The following is an 18,093-nucleotide window of genomic DNA, read 5'->3' on the forward strand; positions in this document are numbered from 1 at the left end:
ACAGGGATGAATGAGTCCCTGTTTACCAGGAACTTATTTTGGGGGCTAATAGGCTATTTCAGTGACTTGCAACAGCTCCTATGCCTATTTCATCCTTGCCCTTTGAAGCAAAATAATCTAAAAACTGCTTCCCTTTTAAAGTTAAGAGACCTCATCACCATGTGATGGTGGGTATTTTATATTTGTTGTACCCTGTATGTCTTTTTACCACACTCCTTGATTTTATTTATCTCTATATCTCATTCTGCCTAGAAAATGATATACTATTCCTGTAATTGATCCCCTTGAGCCTTGAATTATCACTAGCCTCTAAACAAAGATAAATAATATTCCATGGGAAATTTAGGGACCCAACTTCTTGATCCTTAAACAACATAGGCTGGTATGCCTTTAGCTAAAGGGGTTGCCCATTGGATAAAGTTTGGGGCTCTAAACAGATCAACTCCTTTGACTTTCTTTCCTGGGCAGATCTTGCTATCACTGCTATTACCACGCCAGAACCGCCTGAGAACTGAGATTGAAGAAGCTCTGGACACGGACTTGCTCAAGCAGGAGGCAGAACAGGGGGCTCTGAAAGTCCTCTGTCTCTCTAAGTATGTTCTCAACATGATGGCTTTGCTGTGTGCACCACTTCGAGATGAAGCAGTGCAGAAACTAGAAAACATTACGGATCCTGTTTGGCTACTGAGGTATGAAACTTGGTACTGCCCCCAGAAACCTGCTTTAGCCCCTGAGCCAGGAAAAGCTGGGCCAGACCTAGATTATAGCCATTGTCTTGACCAGCTCTTCCCTGCTGAAGACCTGACTAACACCTTTTCTCTCCTCTCTGGTCAATTCACTCTTCTTTTCCAAAGATGGCCCTGCAGGGCCTTTTGGTTATCCTGGCTTGATTGGACCCCCCCCCGTATAATACCATAAGACACTACAGTACATACTTCTTTCTTTTAAGGAGTTAAAATATCCCTTTCCTAGGTTTTCTTTCTTTCTTTCTTTCTTTTTTTTGAGATGGAGTTCCACTCTTGTCACCCAGGTGCAGTGATGAGATCTTGGCTCACTGCAACCTCTGCCTCCTGGGTTCAAGCGATTCTCCTGCCTCAGCCTCCTGAGTAGCTGGGATTACAGGTGCGCACCACCACACCTGGCTGACTTTTGTATTTTTAGTAGAGACAAGGTTTCGCCATGTTGGCCAGCTGGTCTCGAACTCCTGACCACAGGTGATTCACCCACCTCAGCCTCCCAGCCTCCCAAAGTGCTGGGATTACAGGCATAAGCCACCATACCCGGCCCTCGGGCTCTTTCCCAGGTTTTCTCTTCTTCCAGTTCACATACTATGAGGAGACAGTGATGGGTGGTCATCCCTATTTCACAGCTCTAGGAACCAAGACCCAGAAAGTTAAAAACAAAAACAAAAACGAAAACAATTGGCCCAATGAGTCAAAAATAGCATCACCTATAATCCTACTTCCTGAAGAGAATTGTTAGCATGCTGGTGTATTTCTTTCCACTGACTACCCTTTTTAAGAGACAGCAGAATGACCATAGTGAAGGAGATCTAGACTGAAGGCTTCAAGGTCCAGAGACTTAGCTGTTCCCAATTCTGCCACTGACTCACGCTGGGTATTGGGTTCTGGGCCACATGTCATCTTCTGAAAATGTAGGAGGTAAGACTAAGTTAGTCTTAAGGCCCCTCCTTACTCTAAAATACAGTGATTTAATGACTCCTTGGGTGGGTTTCTAGCTTACTAGGTTCCATTTCATAGCATAAATATTCTCTTTCCCCTTGTGTCAGAGGAATCTTCCAGGTTCTGGGCCTGATGAAAATGGACATGGTGAACTACACTATCCAGAGCCTTCAACCCCACCTGCAGGAACATTCCATTCAGTATGAACGGGCTAAATTCCAGGAACTCCTCAATAAGCAGCCTAGTATGTATATAATGTGAGGGCAGGAGTGGGAAAGGTACTACCTTGGGTCTGACTTTTATAATGTTAGACAGTACTCTGTCTCTTTTTAGGAATAGCAAGTTGCTTATTAGGTGAGGGAAGGGAGCATTTATTTATTGACCAGGAGTATATCTTGAAAAGAACCTTGGTCTTGAAGCCTCAGAGATGAAGATGCTAAAGATGCTTACACACTCCCTTACCTGTCATAGGTCTCCTTAATCACACCACCAAATGGCTGACCCAAGCAGCAGCAGACCTTACCGTGTCACCTCCGACTTGCCCAGACACTTCTGACTCCTCCAGCCTGGCTGGCCCCTCTCCCAATGAGGCAACCAACAACTCAGAGCCCCTCAGCCCCACAATGGTGCTGTGTCAGGGCTTCCTGAACCTCCTTCTCTGGGACCCTGAAAATGAAGAGTTCCCTGAGGTAGGAATGTCTGGGGGCATTGCCTTGTTTTGTATTCAGGGCTTCCATCGGGACTTCCCCTGACAGCCTGTTCTTCCCTGGTTCCCAGACCTTGCTGATGGACAGAACCCGGCTGCAGGAGCTGAAGTCCCAGTTGCATCAGTTAACCATCATGGCCTCAGTCTTGCTGGTGGCCAGTAGTTTCTCTGGCAGTGTTTTGTTTGGCTCACCCCAATTTGTAGATAAACTGAAACGCATAACCAAATCCCTGTTGGAAGACTTTCACTCCAGGTGAGCTGCATAGTTATTTTTTAGAGCAGAAGGTGATATGTGGTATTTAGAACATAGGCAGGTAATGAACGATTGCTTACTGTCTACCACAAACCACAGAAAGGTCCTTTGGAACCAACTACAAAGATTGTTGGTTTCTTCCCATAAGTGGTCATAAGGCTTGTAACAAAAAAAAAAAAACAAAAAACCTTTCTTCCAAAAAGGTAGTGTGGAAGATAGTTTGCTGCAAAAGGGTCATTATCTAGTTGAGTGCTAACAGTGGGCTGGTATCATCACATATATCCAGGACTTGGTCAGTCAGTCAGCAATATTGATTAAACATTCCACTGTGTGCAAGCCATCACACCAAAGGAGAAAGAGGAATCAGAAGGCCAGGTTGTAGTTATAATTGATGAGGTGGGACAGATGATTCTGGAAGATACCTAAGAAAGTCTTAAACATGTGTATGTAAAAATCAAGTCCATGGGACTAAAGAATGCTGAGCGGATCCAAGGGCACAACTAAACACTTTTCCAGAGTTGATTTTATTATTTACCTTGTTTGCTAAGAAGTAGAATACAAGGCCACATATAGAGAATAGCTGGTGTCTTGAGGGTTACAGTGAGGACATTGTACCTACCCACTGGGCCCTATAGCCTGCCAGGGGCTGGGGTTTGGGGGTGGAGAGGATGGCTGACATTCTCCCTCAAGTGGGCCTGGCATCTGGTATACAGCATGCTGGATCCTGGGCCTATGCCAGGGTTACCTGGTAGGTGCCAGCTTACTTTCTTTCATGGTCTAGGCCTGAGGAAGCTATACTGACTGTGAGTGAACAGGTATCTCAGGAAATCCATCAAAGCCTCAAGAATATGGGCCTTGTTGCTCTGAGCAGTGACAATACAGCATCTCTGATGGGACAGCTCCAGAACATTGCCAAGAAGGAGAACTGTGTCCACAGTGTTATTGGTGAGTATGCTTGTGGGGTAGTGAGAATGGTGAGGGAAGAGAGAGATCCCGACCGTGGAACCTCAAACTTTAACAACTTGAAGCATGGTAATTGGGTACGTCATTGTTTAGCCTTGAGTTTTTTCAAAATGCTGGTTGAAATCATATCCATTTCAGTTTGAAGACTAACTGTGGTTCTCAGCATGATTTGCACCCAGAAATTCATGACTTCTAGGCGTGGGATATATCCAGCCAACCTGGTTAAGTCACTTGGGCCTACAGGTCATTCTCTAACTGCACCCAAGAAATCTGACATTCCCCCATCTCCCAACAAGAAACTAGTGCTGAATTTAGCTGGAAGACATGTTCCTATAGTGGGGAATCCCCTACCCTCATGCTGGAGTGGAGGCCATGAACTTGGCCAGCTTGCTCCTAACCTTAGCCATCTGAAGGATCAGTCTAAGTTCCTCCTGTTAGGTCAAACACTCACTAGGATCTAACTGATGGCTACTTAAACAATCTTTTGAATAGTCTGAAATTTACTAACACACTAGGTTTTTATATTTGTCCTTGAGAGCAAGATAGCAGCCCCCTTTCCAAACAAAACAAATTTCCTTATCTATAGGTAAGTGGGCAGGTTGGTACATATCTGTTAACTTAGAACATGGGTGAGTAGAGCGCAGGGGGAATTTTCTCCCTGAAGTCTGTTTGCTCTTTCCCTTATCACTGTATTTTTCTGCTCACAGATCAGCGAATCCGTTTGTTTCTCAAATGCTGTTTGGTTCTTGGTGTGCAGCGGTCTCTGTTGGACCTTCCTGGAGGTCTTACTCTCATTGAAGCAGAACTGGCAGAACTGGGCCAAAAGTTTGTCAACTTGACACATCACAATCAGCAGGTGTTTGGTCCCTACTACACTGAGATCCTAGAAACCCTCATCTCCCCAACCCAGGCACTGGAAACAAAAGTGGAGTCTGTTTGATGGCATCGGCTCAGAGCCCTGGTACCTTGGACCCAAGAGGAGGCCTATCATCTTCCTGGAGTAACATCACCAGTGACCAGCAGACAGTGAGCTTCTATCCCAGGCCCTGCAGCCAATACACCAAGGCTGTAGGGATCAAGCATGTAAACACCAACTGGCCCAAACCCATTCACTAATAAACTTCTTAAGTGCAAGAAATCCTCCATTTTTCCTGTGCTGCAGGCTGAGGCCAAGCCCTATGACTTTAGCCCTCAGCTAGCTGAGAAGCCAGCAAGCCCTCAGTTTTCCCCTCTCTGGCTATGTGTACCTTTCAACACATAGAGCTGAGCAGCCAAGACAACCAGGTGCTAGCGTTATTTTCTTTAAGGGTAAAGCATTACTCTGAGGGAGCTCTTAAAACTCTGAAATTATCCAAATTGTGAATATAAGGGCTTCTTTGGAAGCCTTTGTTTTGTCCAGTTCACCTCAGGAGAGGACATGGTTTAGGGAAGTTAGCTCATTTCTAGGACCAAATTTCAAAGAATGCAACAAGAAGTCAAGGGATATTAAGAGCTTCAGTTTCCTCTTCTGTTGCATGGTCTGAAGCAGTGTGCAAACCCGGGGCTGGATGAAAATGGATGTTGGCTACAAGCAAGCATTCTGTTGAGGACAAGTTCAGAGATCATGGAACCTCTCTCCCAAGTTTTCCAGAGTTCAGACTTGGACAGTTAGGTCTGTGACTGACTTGTGTCAAGTTTATTCTGGTCCTGTTTTTTAGCCCAGTAAGTCTCCTTTCCCTCATCTCTAAGCTTAGAACACCTGGTTCTTCCAGACAGAGGTGATGTGGGCATTCAGAGGTGGAGCAGCCTCTATCCTTCTGGCTTCTGCATTCTGAGCAGTTGTGGTTGTAAGCTCTTGTTGGCATCACAAATGAGAGATGTTCTCGGAAGGATTTGGGCTTGTCTCCTGAGATTGTAGAGACCAACTCATTTTCAGACTGACTGTAGCAGACCACCTCCAACCTAGTATGCTGAAATGAAGAAAATGTTTGATTCAGATTTAGAAAATGGAAATTCAGTTATGTGTTCTCAAGGCAAGGTGAAGAAAAACAATGTTCTCATCATTTCAGGTGATGGAAGTTGCTGAGTGTTACACACCTAATCTAGGAAGAACAACAGAAGGGGGATTTGAGTTTCATTAGGCCCAGAGTTTCCTTCTAATTGATTTCCTTTTTTAGAGGGTCGATCCTAGGTAGGTGACAGAGCTAGGTCAACACAATGTGACTTTTACTATGACCAGAAAAGCTGGAGGGCCTGAATCATTCACATTTTTCCAGTCTTATAACTAGACAGCTTCAGGATGGGGAAGTCCAGATAAAGTGGTGTGTTTAATAAACAGTGAGGCTTGCCCAGTTGTATTCTCTGATTTGCAACTATTAATTTGAATTTTTAAAAAGTCCGCATTTTGGAAACCTCATTATTTTAGAGGCAAAAGTACTCTGAAGGGATTCCTGGGAAGAAGATTGTCCGGTTAGCAGGTGCAGACCCTGAACTGACAATGGAACCTTGGTTTGTACTTCACAATTAAAATTGGGACTCATCAGTACATTAGAAAATTTGAATTTATTTTCTTATGCTTTCTCATGGAGCAGACAGGGATCTTGTCCCTAAACAAGGAAAGATAGCTCCATTCAATCCTTCCCACTGGTTTGAGGGAATTTTTAAAAATGTGTATTTGTATTTTAAATTGTGGAGAAAATACACGTAATATGAAAGCTATTAGTGACATTGAGTACATTCAGAATGTTGTACAACCATCATGATGAACTAGTTCTAGAACATTTTCATCACCACCAAAGGAAATCCCATTCCAGCAACCAGTCACTGCCCATTTTCCCCCCTTCCCTTGCCCCTGGCAATCATTAATCTTTCTGTATAAATTGTATAATCTTTCCTATAAATTGAATCATATGTAGCTTTTTGTGACTGACTTCCTTCACTCATTTTTCAACATTCATTTGTGTTCTAGCATGTTCATTCTTTTTATGGCTAAATAATATTCTGTTGCATGAATATACCACAGTTTGCTTATCCACTCATCAGTCCATGAGTATGACTTCAACCCTCAACTAGCTGAGAAGCCAGCAAGCCCTCAGTTTTCCCTTCTCTGGCTATATGTACCTTTCAACATATAGAGCTGAGCATTTTGGCTTTTGTAAACAATGCCACAGTGAACACTTGGCATTATTTACAAAACTCATATATAAGTTTTTGTGTGAACACCTGTCTTCTATGTTTTTGAGTGTCTACCCATATATCCAGGAATAGAATTGCTGAGTTCTATGGTAATCCCTGCTTAATTTATTGAGAAACTACCATTTTGAGTTAGTATTTGTATATAGTGTAAGGAACAGGTCCAACTTTATTCTTTTGTATTTGGACATCCAGTTTTCATAGCAGTTATTTATTGAAGAGACTGTCCTTTTCCCATTGATGAATGGTCTTGGTGTTTGACTGTTGTCAAAAATCGATTGACCATATATGCAAGGGTTTATTTCTGGACTCTATTTTATTCCATTCATCATATGTTTATCCTAATGACAGTAACACATTGTTTTGATTACTGTAAGGTTTGTAAGTTTTGAAATTAGGAAATATAAGTTCTGTAGCTTGGTTGTTTTTCAAGATTATGTGGCTGTCACTTGCATTTCCATATGAATTTTAGGATCCATTTCTGTAAAACAGGAAGTTGGAATTTTTGATAAGGATATATATATATATATAAATTCGGGGAGTATTGCTATCTTGTCCTCCCATCCATGAACACAGAATGTCTTTTCCTTTCATTAGGTCTTTTATTTCTTTCAGCAACATTTTATAGTTTTCAGTGTATAAGCCTTGCACTTCCTTGGTTACATTTATTCCTAAGTATTTTATTCATTTGGATGTAATTGTTAATAGAATTGTTCTCTTAATTTCCTTTTCATATTGTGCATTGGCAGTGTATAGATATAAAACCAATTTGTTTGTTGATCTTGTACCCTGCAACTTTACTGAGGTTACTATATCGAATACTCTTTGTGTGTGAATTCTTTAGTATTTTCTACGTATGAGATCATGTCATCTGAGAATAGGAATAGTTTTGCATCCTTTTTTTCCTAATTCTGATCCCTTTTATTTATTTTTCTTGCTTAATTTCTCTGGCTAGAACTTCCAGTACAATGTCTAATAGCAGTGATAAAAGCACTTGTCTTATATCCTGATCTTAGGGGGAAAGCTTTCAGTCATTCACCATTGAGTATACAGTTAGCTGTGGATTTTTCATAAATACCTTTTATCATGTTGAGGAAGTTGCCTTCTATCTAGTTTGCTTAATTTTTTTTTTAAATCATGAAACAGTATTGAGTTTTTTGTTTGATTTTTTTTTTTTTTTTAAACATAGGGTCTCTCTCTGTCACCCGGGCTGGAGTGCAGTGGGGTGATCACGGCTTACTGTAGCCTTGACCTCCTGGCCTCAAGTGATCCTCCTGCCACAGCCTTTTGAGTAGCTGGGACTACAGGCATGTGCCATAATGCCTGGTTAATTTTTGTATTTTTTGCAGAGATGAAGTCTCACTATGTGGCCCATGCTCGTCTCAAACTCCTGGGCCCAAAAGATCCTCCCATCTTGGCCTCCCAAAGTGTTGGGATTATAGGCATGAGGCACCACACTTGGCCTTGGATTTTGTCAAATGCTTTTTCTGCGTCGATTGAGATGATCATATGCTTTTCTTCCTTCAGTCTATTAATGATATGTTGTTTGATTTTCTTATATTGAAGCAATACTGCATTCGTGGGATAAGTCCCATTTGATCATGGTGTGTAATCCTTTTAATATGCTGTTGGATTCAGTTTGCTAGTGCTTTGTTGAGGATTTTTGTATCTGTATTCATAAGAGATATTAGTCTGTAGTTTTCTTACGGTGTCTGTCTGGCTTTGGAATCAAAGTAATGCTGGCCTCTTCTATTTTTGCGGGGAGGAAGAGTTCGAGAAGGATTGGTGTTAATTCTTTTTTTTTTTTTTTTTTTTTGAGACGGAGTCTCGCTCTGTCACCCGGGCTGGAGTGCAGTGGCCGGATCTCAGCTCACTGCAAGCTCCACCTCCGGGGTTTACGCCATTCTCCTGCCTCAGCCTCCCAAGTAACTGGGATTACAGGCGCCCACCATCTCGCCCGGCTAGTTTTTTGTATTTTTTTTAGTAGAGACGGGGTTTCACCGTGTTCGCCAGGATGGTCTCGATCTCCTGACCTCGTGATCCACCCGTCTCGGCCTCCCAAAGTGCTGGGATTACAGGCTTGAGCCACCGCGCCCGGCCTGGTGTTAATTCTTTAAGTGAGTGGTAGAATTCACCAGTGAAGCCATGTAGTACTGGACTTTTCTTTGTTGGGAAGTTTTGATTACCAAACTCTTACTTGTTATAGACCTATTTAGATTCTCTTTTTCTTCCTGAATCCATTTTGGTAATTGATATGCCTAGGATTTTGTCCATTTTATCTAGGTTATCTAATTTTTTACATACGGATTGTTCATAGTATACTCTTACAATCCTTTTTGTTTTTGTAAAGTTGGTAATAATTTCCCCACTCTTATTTCTGATTTTAATTTTATATATATATATATATATATATATATATATATTTATTTATTTATTTATTTATTTTTTTTTTTTTTTCCTGAGACGGAGTCTCATTCTGTCACCCAGGCTGAAGTGCAGTGGCACGATCTTGGCTCACTGCAACCTCCGCCCCACCTCCTGGGTTCAAGCGATTCTCATGCTTCAGCTTCCCGAGTAGCTGGGATTACAGGTGCCTGCCACCACCCCCAACTAGTTTTTGTATTTTTAGTAGAGATGGGGTTTCACCATGTTGGCCAGGCTGGCCTTGAAGTCCTGGCTGCAAGTGATCTGCCTGACTTGGCCTCCCAAAGTGCTGGGATTACAGGCATGAGCCACCATGCCCAGCTGTCATTTTGTTTTTTTTTTGTTTTTTGTTTTTTTAGATGGAGTTTCACTCTTGTTGCCCAGGCTGGAGTGCAGTGGCACAATCTCAGTTCACTGCAACCTCTGCCTCTCAGATTCTCAGCTTCCTGAGTAGCTGGGACTACAGGGGCATGCCACCACACCTGGCTAATTTTTTTATTTTTAGTAGAGACAAGGTTGCACCATGTTGGTCAGGTTGGTCTTGAACTCCTGACCTCAGATGATCCACCCACCTCAGCTCCCAAAGTACTGCGATTAGAGGCATGAGCCACCATGCCCAGGCTCCAGCCTGATAATTGAGTAAAAACTATCACTTCCTAGCAGGCCCAAGAACCTTAAGACTATAGGTAAAATCTAAAATCTGCCTTGATTTGGCTTCTTAGCCTCAAAAGGTTTCTAAATCTGAAATTCCTATGTGACCAATGTAGATATTTTATCAACATTGCATAGTTTTTAACGTACAAGTCTAGTATATATGTTGTTAGATTTACACGTATGGATTTCATTTTTTGAGTGATTGCAAATGGTGTTTATTTTTAAATATTAAGGTTTGTTGAAGTATAACGGATACACAAATAATGCCCATATTTAATGGATACATCTTGATGAGTTTGGACATATACCCATGATACCTTCACCACAAAGTACCAAACACATCTGCCACTTCCAAAAACTTCTGTGTGTTTTTTTGTTTTGCTTTGTTTTTTGCTAAGAGCATTTAAGTTTTAGCCTCTTAACATAAAGTTCACAATACCATATTATTAACTGTAGGTACTTTGTTATACAGCAGATCTCTAGAACTTACTAATTTTGCGTAACTGAAACTTTACATCTATTGGATAATTCCCCATTTTCTTCTCCCCTCAACACCTGGCAACCACCACCTTACTCTCTGCTTTTATGAATTTGACTATTTTAGATACCTCATATAAGTGTAATCATGTCATATTTATCCTTAATGGTTTTTTATTTTAAATCATATTTCCACATACTCATTTCTAGTATAGAAATACAATTGCTTTTTGTATGTTTGTCATGTATCCTATGACCTTGCTTAACTAATTTATTCTTGTTTTTCTGTAGTTTTTGTTTTCTTTGGAATTTTCTATATAGATGGTCATATAAGCTGCAAATAGAGACCCTTTTCGTTCTTTCTGATATGAACGTCTTTTATTTCTTTTTCTTGCCTTATTGCACTGGCTAGAACTTCCAGCACTTTGTTTAATAAGACTAGTGAGAGTAGACATCCTTTCCCTGTTCCCAGTCTTAGGAGGAAAAACATTGAGTCTTTCATCATTAAATATAATGTTAGCTGTAGGTTTTCTGTAGATGCTGTTTATCAAGTTGAGGAAGTTCCTGTCTGAATTATCGTATTGCTATTATAACAATATACTGGCCGGGTGCGGTGGCTCACGCCTATAATCCCAGCACTTTGGGAGGCCGAGGCGGGTGGATCATGAGGTCAGGAGATCGAGACCACAGTGAAACCCCGTCCCTACTAAAAATACAAAAAATTAGCTGGGCGCGGTGGTGGGTGCCTGTAGTCCCAGCTGCTCGGGAGGCTGAGGCAGGAGAATGGCATGAACCCGGGAGGCGGAGCTTGCAGTAAGCCGAGATTGTGCCACTGCACTCCAGCCTGGGTGACAGAGCTAGACTCCGTCTCAAAAAAAAAAAAAAAAAAAAAAAAAATATATATATATATATATACACACACACACACACACACACACACACACATATATACACATATACCACTAATTTAGTGCTTTAAGATAATGCAAATTTATTCTTTTATAGTTCTGGATGTGAGAAGTCTGAAATGTGTTTCATGGGCTAAAATTAACGTACGGAGTTGAATTCCTTCTTGGGGCTCTAGGGATGGACATAATTGTTTGCTTTGGCTTCTGTAACAAATCATCACAAGTTAGGTAGCTTAAAACAACAGTAATGGATTATTTCACAGTTCTGGAGGCGATAAATCAGCTTCATCAGGCTAAAATCAAGGTGTTGGCAGGACCGTATGTCCACTGGATGCTCTATGGAAGAATCTGTTTCTTGCCTCTTCCAGCTTCTGGTAGCTGCTGACATTCCTTGATATGTGGCCCCATTATGCCAATCTTTGCCTCCATGGTTACATGGAAATCATATGGTTCTTTTCTGTGTATACCAAATCTCCCTCTGCCTTTTATAAGAATACTTGCAGGCCGGGCGCGGTGGTTCAAGCCTGTAATCCCAGCACTTTGGGAGGCCGAGGCGGGCGGATCACAAGGTCAGGAGATCGAGACCACAGTGAAACCCCGTCTCTACTAAAAATACAAAAAATTAGCCGGGCTGGGTGGCGGGCGCCTGTAGTCCCAGCTACTCAGGAGGCTGAGGCAGGAGAATGGCGGGAACCCGGGAGGCGGAGCTTGCAGTGAGCCGAGATTGCGCCACTGCACTTCAGCCTGGGCAACAGCGTGAGACTCTGTCTCAAAAAAAAAAAAAGAATACTTGCAATTGGATTTAGGGCACACTTTATTCCTTGGCTTGTAGCCCTTTCCTCCATGTTCAGAGCACATCACTACAACCTTTGCTGACATCATCACTTCTCCTCTCTTTTCGTAGCCCTTGTGACTACATCAGGCTCTTCCACATAATCCAGGGCAAACCCTCGATCTCAAGATCTTTGATTTAATCACATCTGCAAACTACCATTTCACATAAGGTAACATATTCACAGGTTCTGTTGATTAGGATGTGCATACATTTGGGGAGCTATTGTTCATCCTCTATTTCCATTTTTCTGAGAGTTTTTATCAAATAGGTGTTGAATTTTGTCAAACATTTTTCTGCCTCAATTGATATATTTTTGTTCTTCTTTAGTTTATTAGACTAGATGTTGGATTACATTGATTGAGCTTCAAATATTGACCAGCCTTACAGCCCTGGAATAAACTCTACTTGGTCATGATGTGTAATCCTACACACACACACACACACACACACACACACACACACACATGCACACATGCACACATACAAATTCTATTTGCTAATATTTTGTTAAGGATTTTTTTGGTGCCTATATACTTGAGGGGTGTTGGTTTGTAATTTTCTTTTTTCTATTTCCTTTGTCTGGTTTTGGTATCAGGGTTATGTCAACTTCATAGAATAAATGAATCAGGAAGCATTCCCTTCTATTTTCCAAAACAGATTACATGGAATTGGTTTTAATTCTTTAAACATTTGATGGAATACTCTGGTGAAATTATCTCAACTTGGAGATTTGTAGTTTTTTTTTTTTTTTTTTTTTTTTTTTTTTTTTGGAGACGGAGTCTCGCTCTGTCGCCCAGGCTGGAGTGCAGTGGCGCGATCTCGGCTCACTGCAAGCTCCGCCTCCCGGGTTCACGCCATTCTCCTGCCTCAGCCTCCCGAGTAGCTGGGACTACAGGCGCCCACAACCGCGCCCGGCTAATTTTTTGTATTTTTAGTAGAGACGGGGTTTCACCGTGGTCTCGATCTCCTGACCTTGTGATCCGCCCGCCTCGGCCTCCCAAAGTGCTGGGATTACAGGCGTGAGCCACCGCGCCCGGCCTGTAGTTTTTTAAATTATGGATTCAGGCCAGCATGGCGGCTCATGCCTGTAATCTCAGCACTTTGGGAGGCGAAGGCAGGAGGATCATTTGAGCCCAGGAGTTTGAGACTAGCCTGTGCAACATAGTGAGACCTGTTTCTACAAAAAATTTAAAAATTGGCTGGGTATGGTGGTGCATGCCTGTGGTCCTTGCTATCCAGGAGGCTGAGGTAGGAGGGTAGCTTGAGCCCAGGAGGTCGAGGCTGCAGTGCCTGGGCAACAAAGTGAGAACTTGTCTCAAAATATAAAATGAGATAAAAAAAATAGAATTATAGATTCAACACTTGTAAGGCTTGAATGATTTATTTCACACTGAGTTGTGACAGTATGTTTTTTGAGGAATTGGTCTATTTGGTCTAAGTTGTCCCATTTATGTATGAAGAACTCTGCATAGTATTGTCTAATTATTCTTTTTTTTTTTTTTTTTGAGACAGAGTCTCGCTCTGTCACCCAGGCTGGAGTGCGGTGGCGCAATCTTGGCTCACTGTAAGTTCCACCTCCCAGGTTCACGCCGTTCTCCTGCTCAGCCTCCTGAGTAGCTGGGATTACAGGCACCTGCCACTACACCTGGCTAATTTTTATTTGTATTTTTAGTAGAGAGGAGGTTTCATGGTGTTAGCCAGGATGGTCTCAATCTCCTGACCTTGTGATCTGCCTGCCTCAGCCTCCGAAAGTGCTGGGATTACAGGCGCGAGCCACCGCGCCTGGCCTCTAATTATTCTTTTTTTTTTTTTTTTGAGACGGAGTCTTGCTCTGTTGCCCAGGCTGGAGTGCAGTGGCCGGATCTCAGCTCACTGCAAGCTCCACCTCCCGGGTTCACGCCATTCTCCTGCCTCAGCCTCCCGAGTAGCTGGGACTACAGGCGCCTGCCACCTCGCCCGGCTAGTTTTTTGTATTTTTTAGTAGAGACGGGGTTTCACCGTGTTAGCCAGGATGGTCTCGATCTCCTGACCTCGTGATCCACCCGTCTCGGCCTCCCAAAGTGCTGGGATTACAGGCTCGAGCCACCGCGCCCGGCCTAATTATTCTTTTGATGTTTGCAGGGTCAATAGTGATAGCCCATTTGATTTTGATATTGGTCATCTATGTTTTCTCTCTTTTTTTGGGTCAGTTTGGCTATCTAATATCTAAATATCTAAATTTTATTGATATATAAAACCAGCTCTTGGTCGGGTGCGGTCGCTCATGCCTGTAATCCCAGCACTTTGGGAGGCAGAGGCAGGTGGATCACGAGGTCAGGAGTTCGAGACTAGCCTGACCAATGTGGTGAAAGCCTGTCTCTACTAAAAGTACCAAAAAAAAAAAAAAAATTAGTCGGGCGTAGTGGCACGCACCTGTAATCCCAGTGACTCAGGAGGCTGAGGCAGGAGAATCGCTTCAACCTGGGAGGCGGAAGTTGCAGTGAGCCAAGATTGCACTACTGCACTCCAGCCTGGGTGACAGAGTAAGACTCTGTCTCAAAAAAAAATAAAAAACAACAAAAAAACAGCTCTTTGTTTCATTGTTGTCTTTTTTTTTTTTTTTTTGAGATGGAGTCTTGCTCTGTCACCCCAGGCTGGAGTATAGTGGCACGATCTCAGCTCACTGCAACCTCTGCCTCCTGGGTTCAAGCAATTCTCCTGCCTCAGCCTTCCGAGTAGCTGGAATTACAGGTGTGCACCACCACATCTGGCTAATTTTTGTATCTTTAGTAGAGATGGGGTCTCACCATGTTGGCCAGGCTGGTCTCAAACTCCTGACCTCAAGTGATCCACCCACCTTGGCCTCCCGAAGTGCTGGGATTACAGGTGGCAGCCACCACGCCTAGCTCATTGATTTTTTTCAATTATTTTCTGTTTTCTATTTTTTTTTTTTTTTTTTTGAGACGGAGTCTCGCTCTGTTGCCCAGGCTGGAGTGCAGTGGCCGGATCTCGGCTCACTGCAAGCTCTGCCTCCCGGGTTCACGCCATTCTCCTGCCTCAGCCTCCCCAGTAGCTGGGACTACAGGCGCCCGCCACCTCGCCTGGCTAGTTTTTTGTATTTTTTAGTAGAGACGGGGTTTCACCGTGTCAGCCAGGATGGTCTCGATCTCCTGACCTCGTGATCCGCCCGCCTCGGCCTCCTAAAGTGCTGGGATTACAGGCTTGAGCCACCGCGCCCGGCCCTGTTTTCTATTTCATTGATTTATTATTTTATCTTTAGTTTTCCTTCCTTCTGCTTATTTTGAGTTTATTTTTATTTACTCTTCTTTTTCAAGATTCTTGGGAGAGGAGCTTAGATTATTGATTTGAGGCTTTTTCTCTTTTCTAATGTTTGCATTTAGTGCTATAAATGTCCCTCTCAGTGCTGCTTTGCCTTGTCCTGCAAATTCTGAAATATTTTCATTCATTTTAATGTATATTTTTATTTCCCATGAGATTGGCTTTTTGACCCATGGATTATTTAAAGTGTGTTGTTTATTTCCAAGTGTTTAGAGACTTTCCTATCTTAATTGCTACCGATTTCTACTTTGACCCTACTGTGGTCGAAGAACACACTGTATATTATTTTAATTATTATTATTATTATTTTTTTGAGATGGAGTTTCACTCTGTTACCCAGGCTGGAGTACAGTGGCGTGATCTCGGCTCAGTGCAACCTCTGCCTCCCAGGTTCAAGCGATTCTCCTGCCTAAGGCTCCTGAGTAGCTGGGATTACAGGAGTGTGCCACTACACCCAGCTATTTTTTTGGTATTTTTAGTAGAGATAGAGTTTCACCATGTTGGCCAAGCTGCTGTCAAACTCCTGACCTCAAATGATCCACCCACCTTGGCCTCCCAAAGTTCTGGGATTACAGGCGTGAGCCACCACATCTGGCCAGTGTATGATTTTAATTCTTTTAAATTTGTTGAGGTTCGTTTTATGGCCCAGGATATGGCCTGTCTTAGTGTATGTTCCATGGGCACTTAAAATGACCATATGTTCTGCTGTTGTTGGCTAGAGTGTTCTATAAATGTCAATGAGATCCTGTTGGTTGGTGGTGGTGGTGAATTTTTCTGTCTCCTTGCTTATTTTCTGTCTAGTTGTTCTATTGATTGCTGAGAGAGGTGTGTTGACATCTCCAACTATGTTTGTTGTATTAGTCTGCTTAGGCTGCTGTAACAAAATACCACGAACTGGGTGGTTTTGACAACAGAAATGGATTTCTCACAATTCTGGAGGCTGCTAACTAACTCTCTGATGAAGGTCTGGCAGGGTCAGTTGCTGGTGAGGGTCGTTTTCATGGCTTGTAGATGGTTGCTTTCTTCTATGTCAACACATGGCCTTTCTGTAATGCATATGCATGTGTGTGGGGGAGAGAGCTCTTTCTCTTCTATAAGGCCACCAGTCCTATCGGGTAAGGACCTTATCCTTATGACTTCATTTAACCTTAAGTGTAGGGGATCTGTCAGAGTGGTAGGAAAAACTAGGGAAAGGATGCAAACCTTCTCAAAGGTCAGAAGGTTCTGCAGAGCCCTGGGGGAGAATAGCTGAAGGCAGCTGTTACAGATAACCCTGAGGCAGAGGACAAGGAGTAGGTATAAGGGAGTAGGGGGAATTTATCTTAAATAGGCTTGTTTACTTATGTTGACCAGAAACTGACTTTTTTTTTTTTTTTTTTTTTTTTTTGAGACAGAGTCTCACTCTGTCACCCAGGCTGGAGTGCAGTGGCTGGATCTCAGCTCACTGCAAGCTCCGCCTCCCGGGTTTACGCCATTCTCCTGCCTCAGCCTCCCAAGTAGCTGGGACTACAGGCGCCTGCCACCTCGCCTGGCTAGTTTTTTTGTATTTTTTAGTAGAGACGGGGTTTCACCATGTTAGCCAGGATGGTCTCGATTTCCTGACCTCATGATCCACCCGTCTTGGCCTCCCAAAGTGCTGGGATGGAACTGACCTTTTATCATCTGCAAGAATGACATTCCCTGAAAGGGGAACAATAAATGTTAATTACCTGCAGGTTGTGTTGGCTCCCAGTTTTTGGCATTGTGCGTGCGCTGAATAAAAGCAAACAGCTCCAGGGCTGGGTGCGGTGGCTCACACCTGTAGTCCCAGCACTTTGGGAGGCTGAGGCAGGCGAATCATGAGGTCAGGAGATAGAGGCCATCCTGGCTAACATGGTGAAACCCCATCTCTACCAAAAATACAAAAAATTGGCCAGGTGTGGTGGCACGTGCCTGTAATCCCAGCTACTCGGAGGCTGAGGCGGAAGAAACACTTGAACCTGGGAGGTGGAGGTTACAGTGAGCCGAGATCACGTCATTGCATTCCAGCCCAGGAGACAAAGTGTGAGACTCTGTCAAAAAAAAAAAAAAAAAAGCAAGCAAGCAAGCAGCTCCAGCTTCTTGGGGCTGCTCTGTAGCCACTAGAGCCAAGCAGTCACCTAGCTGCTCTTAAACTGCACACCTGTATCTAAGTACTCGTTTTATCCATCGGCCAGGGTCTGTGGGACAGACCTGGCAGGTGGTGCCCCATGTGAGGAACACTGTAATGGATCGTCACAGAACCCTCGAGAACGAAAGTGAAGTGACTGTGCAGTAAGTAATTGGTGTCCGCTCAGGATTTCCAAATTTGAGGGGATTTTCAAGCTAGGGTTTCATCATGGGACAACAGTTATCCACTCAACAGCAACAGTATATAAAAGTATTGAAACAGCTGCTTAAAGTGGAGCCTTGGTCTCGGAGGCCCAATTAAGGGACCTAATGCAAACTGTCATTCTCCCAGAAGAAGGCACACTAGACCTAGAGCTCTGGGAACAAGTGGGAAGAAAGTTTAAACAACATCATGGACAAAGGCAACGGGTCCCAGTAACACCTTTAATGTTATGGGCCTTAGGGCTGCTTTGGCTCCGCTCTACACAAAAGAGCCTAAAAAGGAAAGGGAGGAAGAACCATCATCTACCTTACCACCTCCTCCTCCTCCTCCCTCAGCCCTGCTGTTACCGGGT

General features: G+C 43.2%; 1 protein-coding gene across 13 annotated transcripts in view; it reads left to right on the top strand.

The window, feature by feature from the left end:
• Positions 1-18,093, top strand: part of LOC105474493 (t-complex 11) — a 54,881-nt gene that overhangs the window by 18,056 nt on the left and 18,732 nt on the right. For 12 of the 13 annotated variants that reach the window (XM_011729191.3, XM_071097164.1, XM_071097165.1 and 9 more), the window contains 6 exons: positions 469-689; positions 1,790-1,926; positions 2,154-2,371; positions 2,460-2,641; positions 3,423-3,586; positions 4,312-5,652. In XM_011729191.3, coding sequence (XP_011727493.1) covers positions 469-689; positions 1,790-1,926; positions 2,154-2,371; positions 2,460-2,641; positions 3,423-3,586; positions 4,312-4,544 — 1,155 coding nt within the window. In that variant the 3' untranslated portion in view covers positions 4,545-5,652. Of the gene's footprint in view, positions 1-468; positions 690-1,789; positions 1,927-2,153; positions 2,372-2,459; positions 2,642-3,422; positions 3,587-4,311; positions 5,938-18,093 lie in introns of those variants that run through there. The other variant, XM_011729189.3, reaches the window with a different exon arrangement.

This window comes from Macaca nemestrina, chromosome 5 (genome assembly GCF_043159975.1).
Source record: "Macaca nemestrina isolate mMacNem1 chromosome 5, mMacNem.hap1, whole genome shotgun sequence".
NCBI lineage: Eukaryota > Metazoa > Chordata > Mammalia > Primates > Cercopithecidae > Macaca > Macaca nemestrina.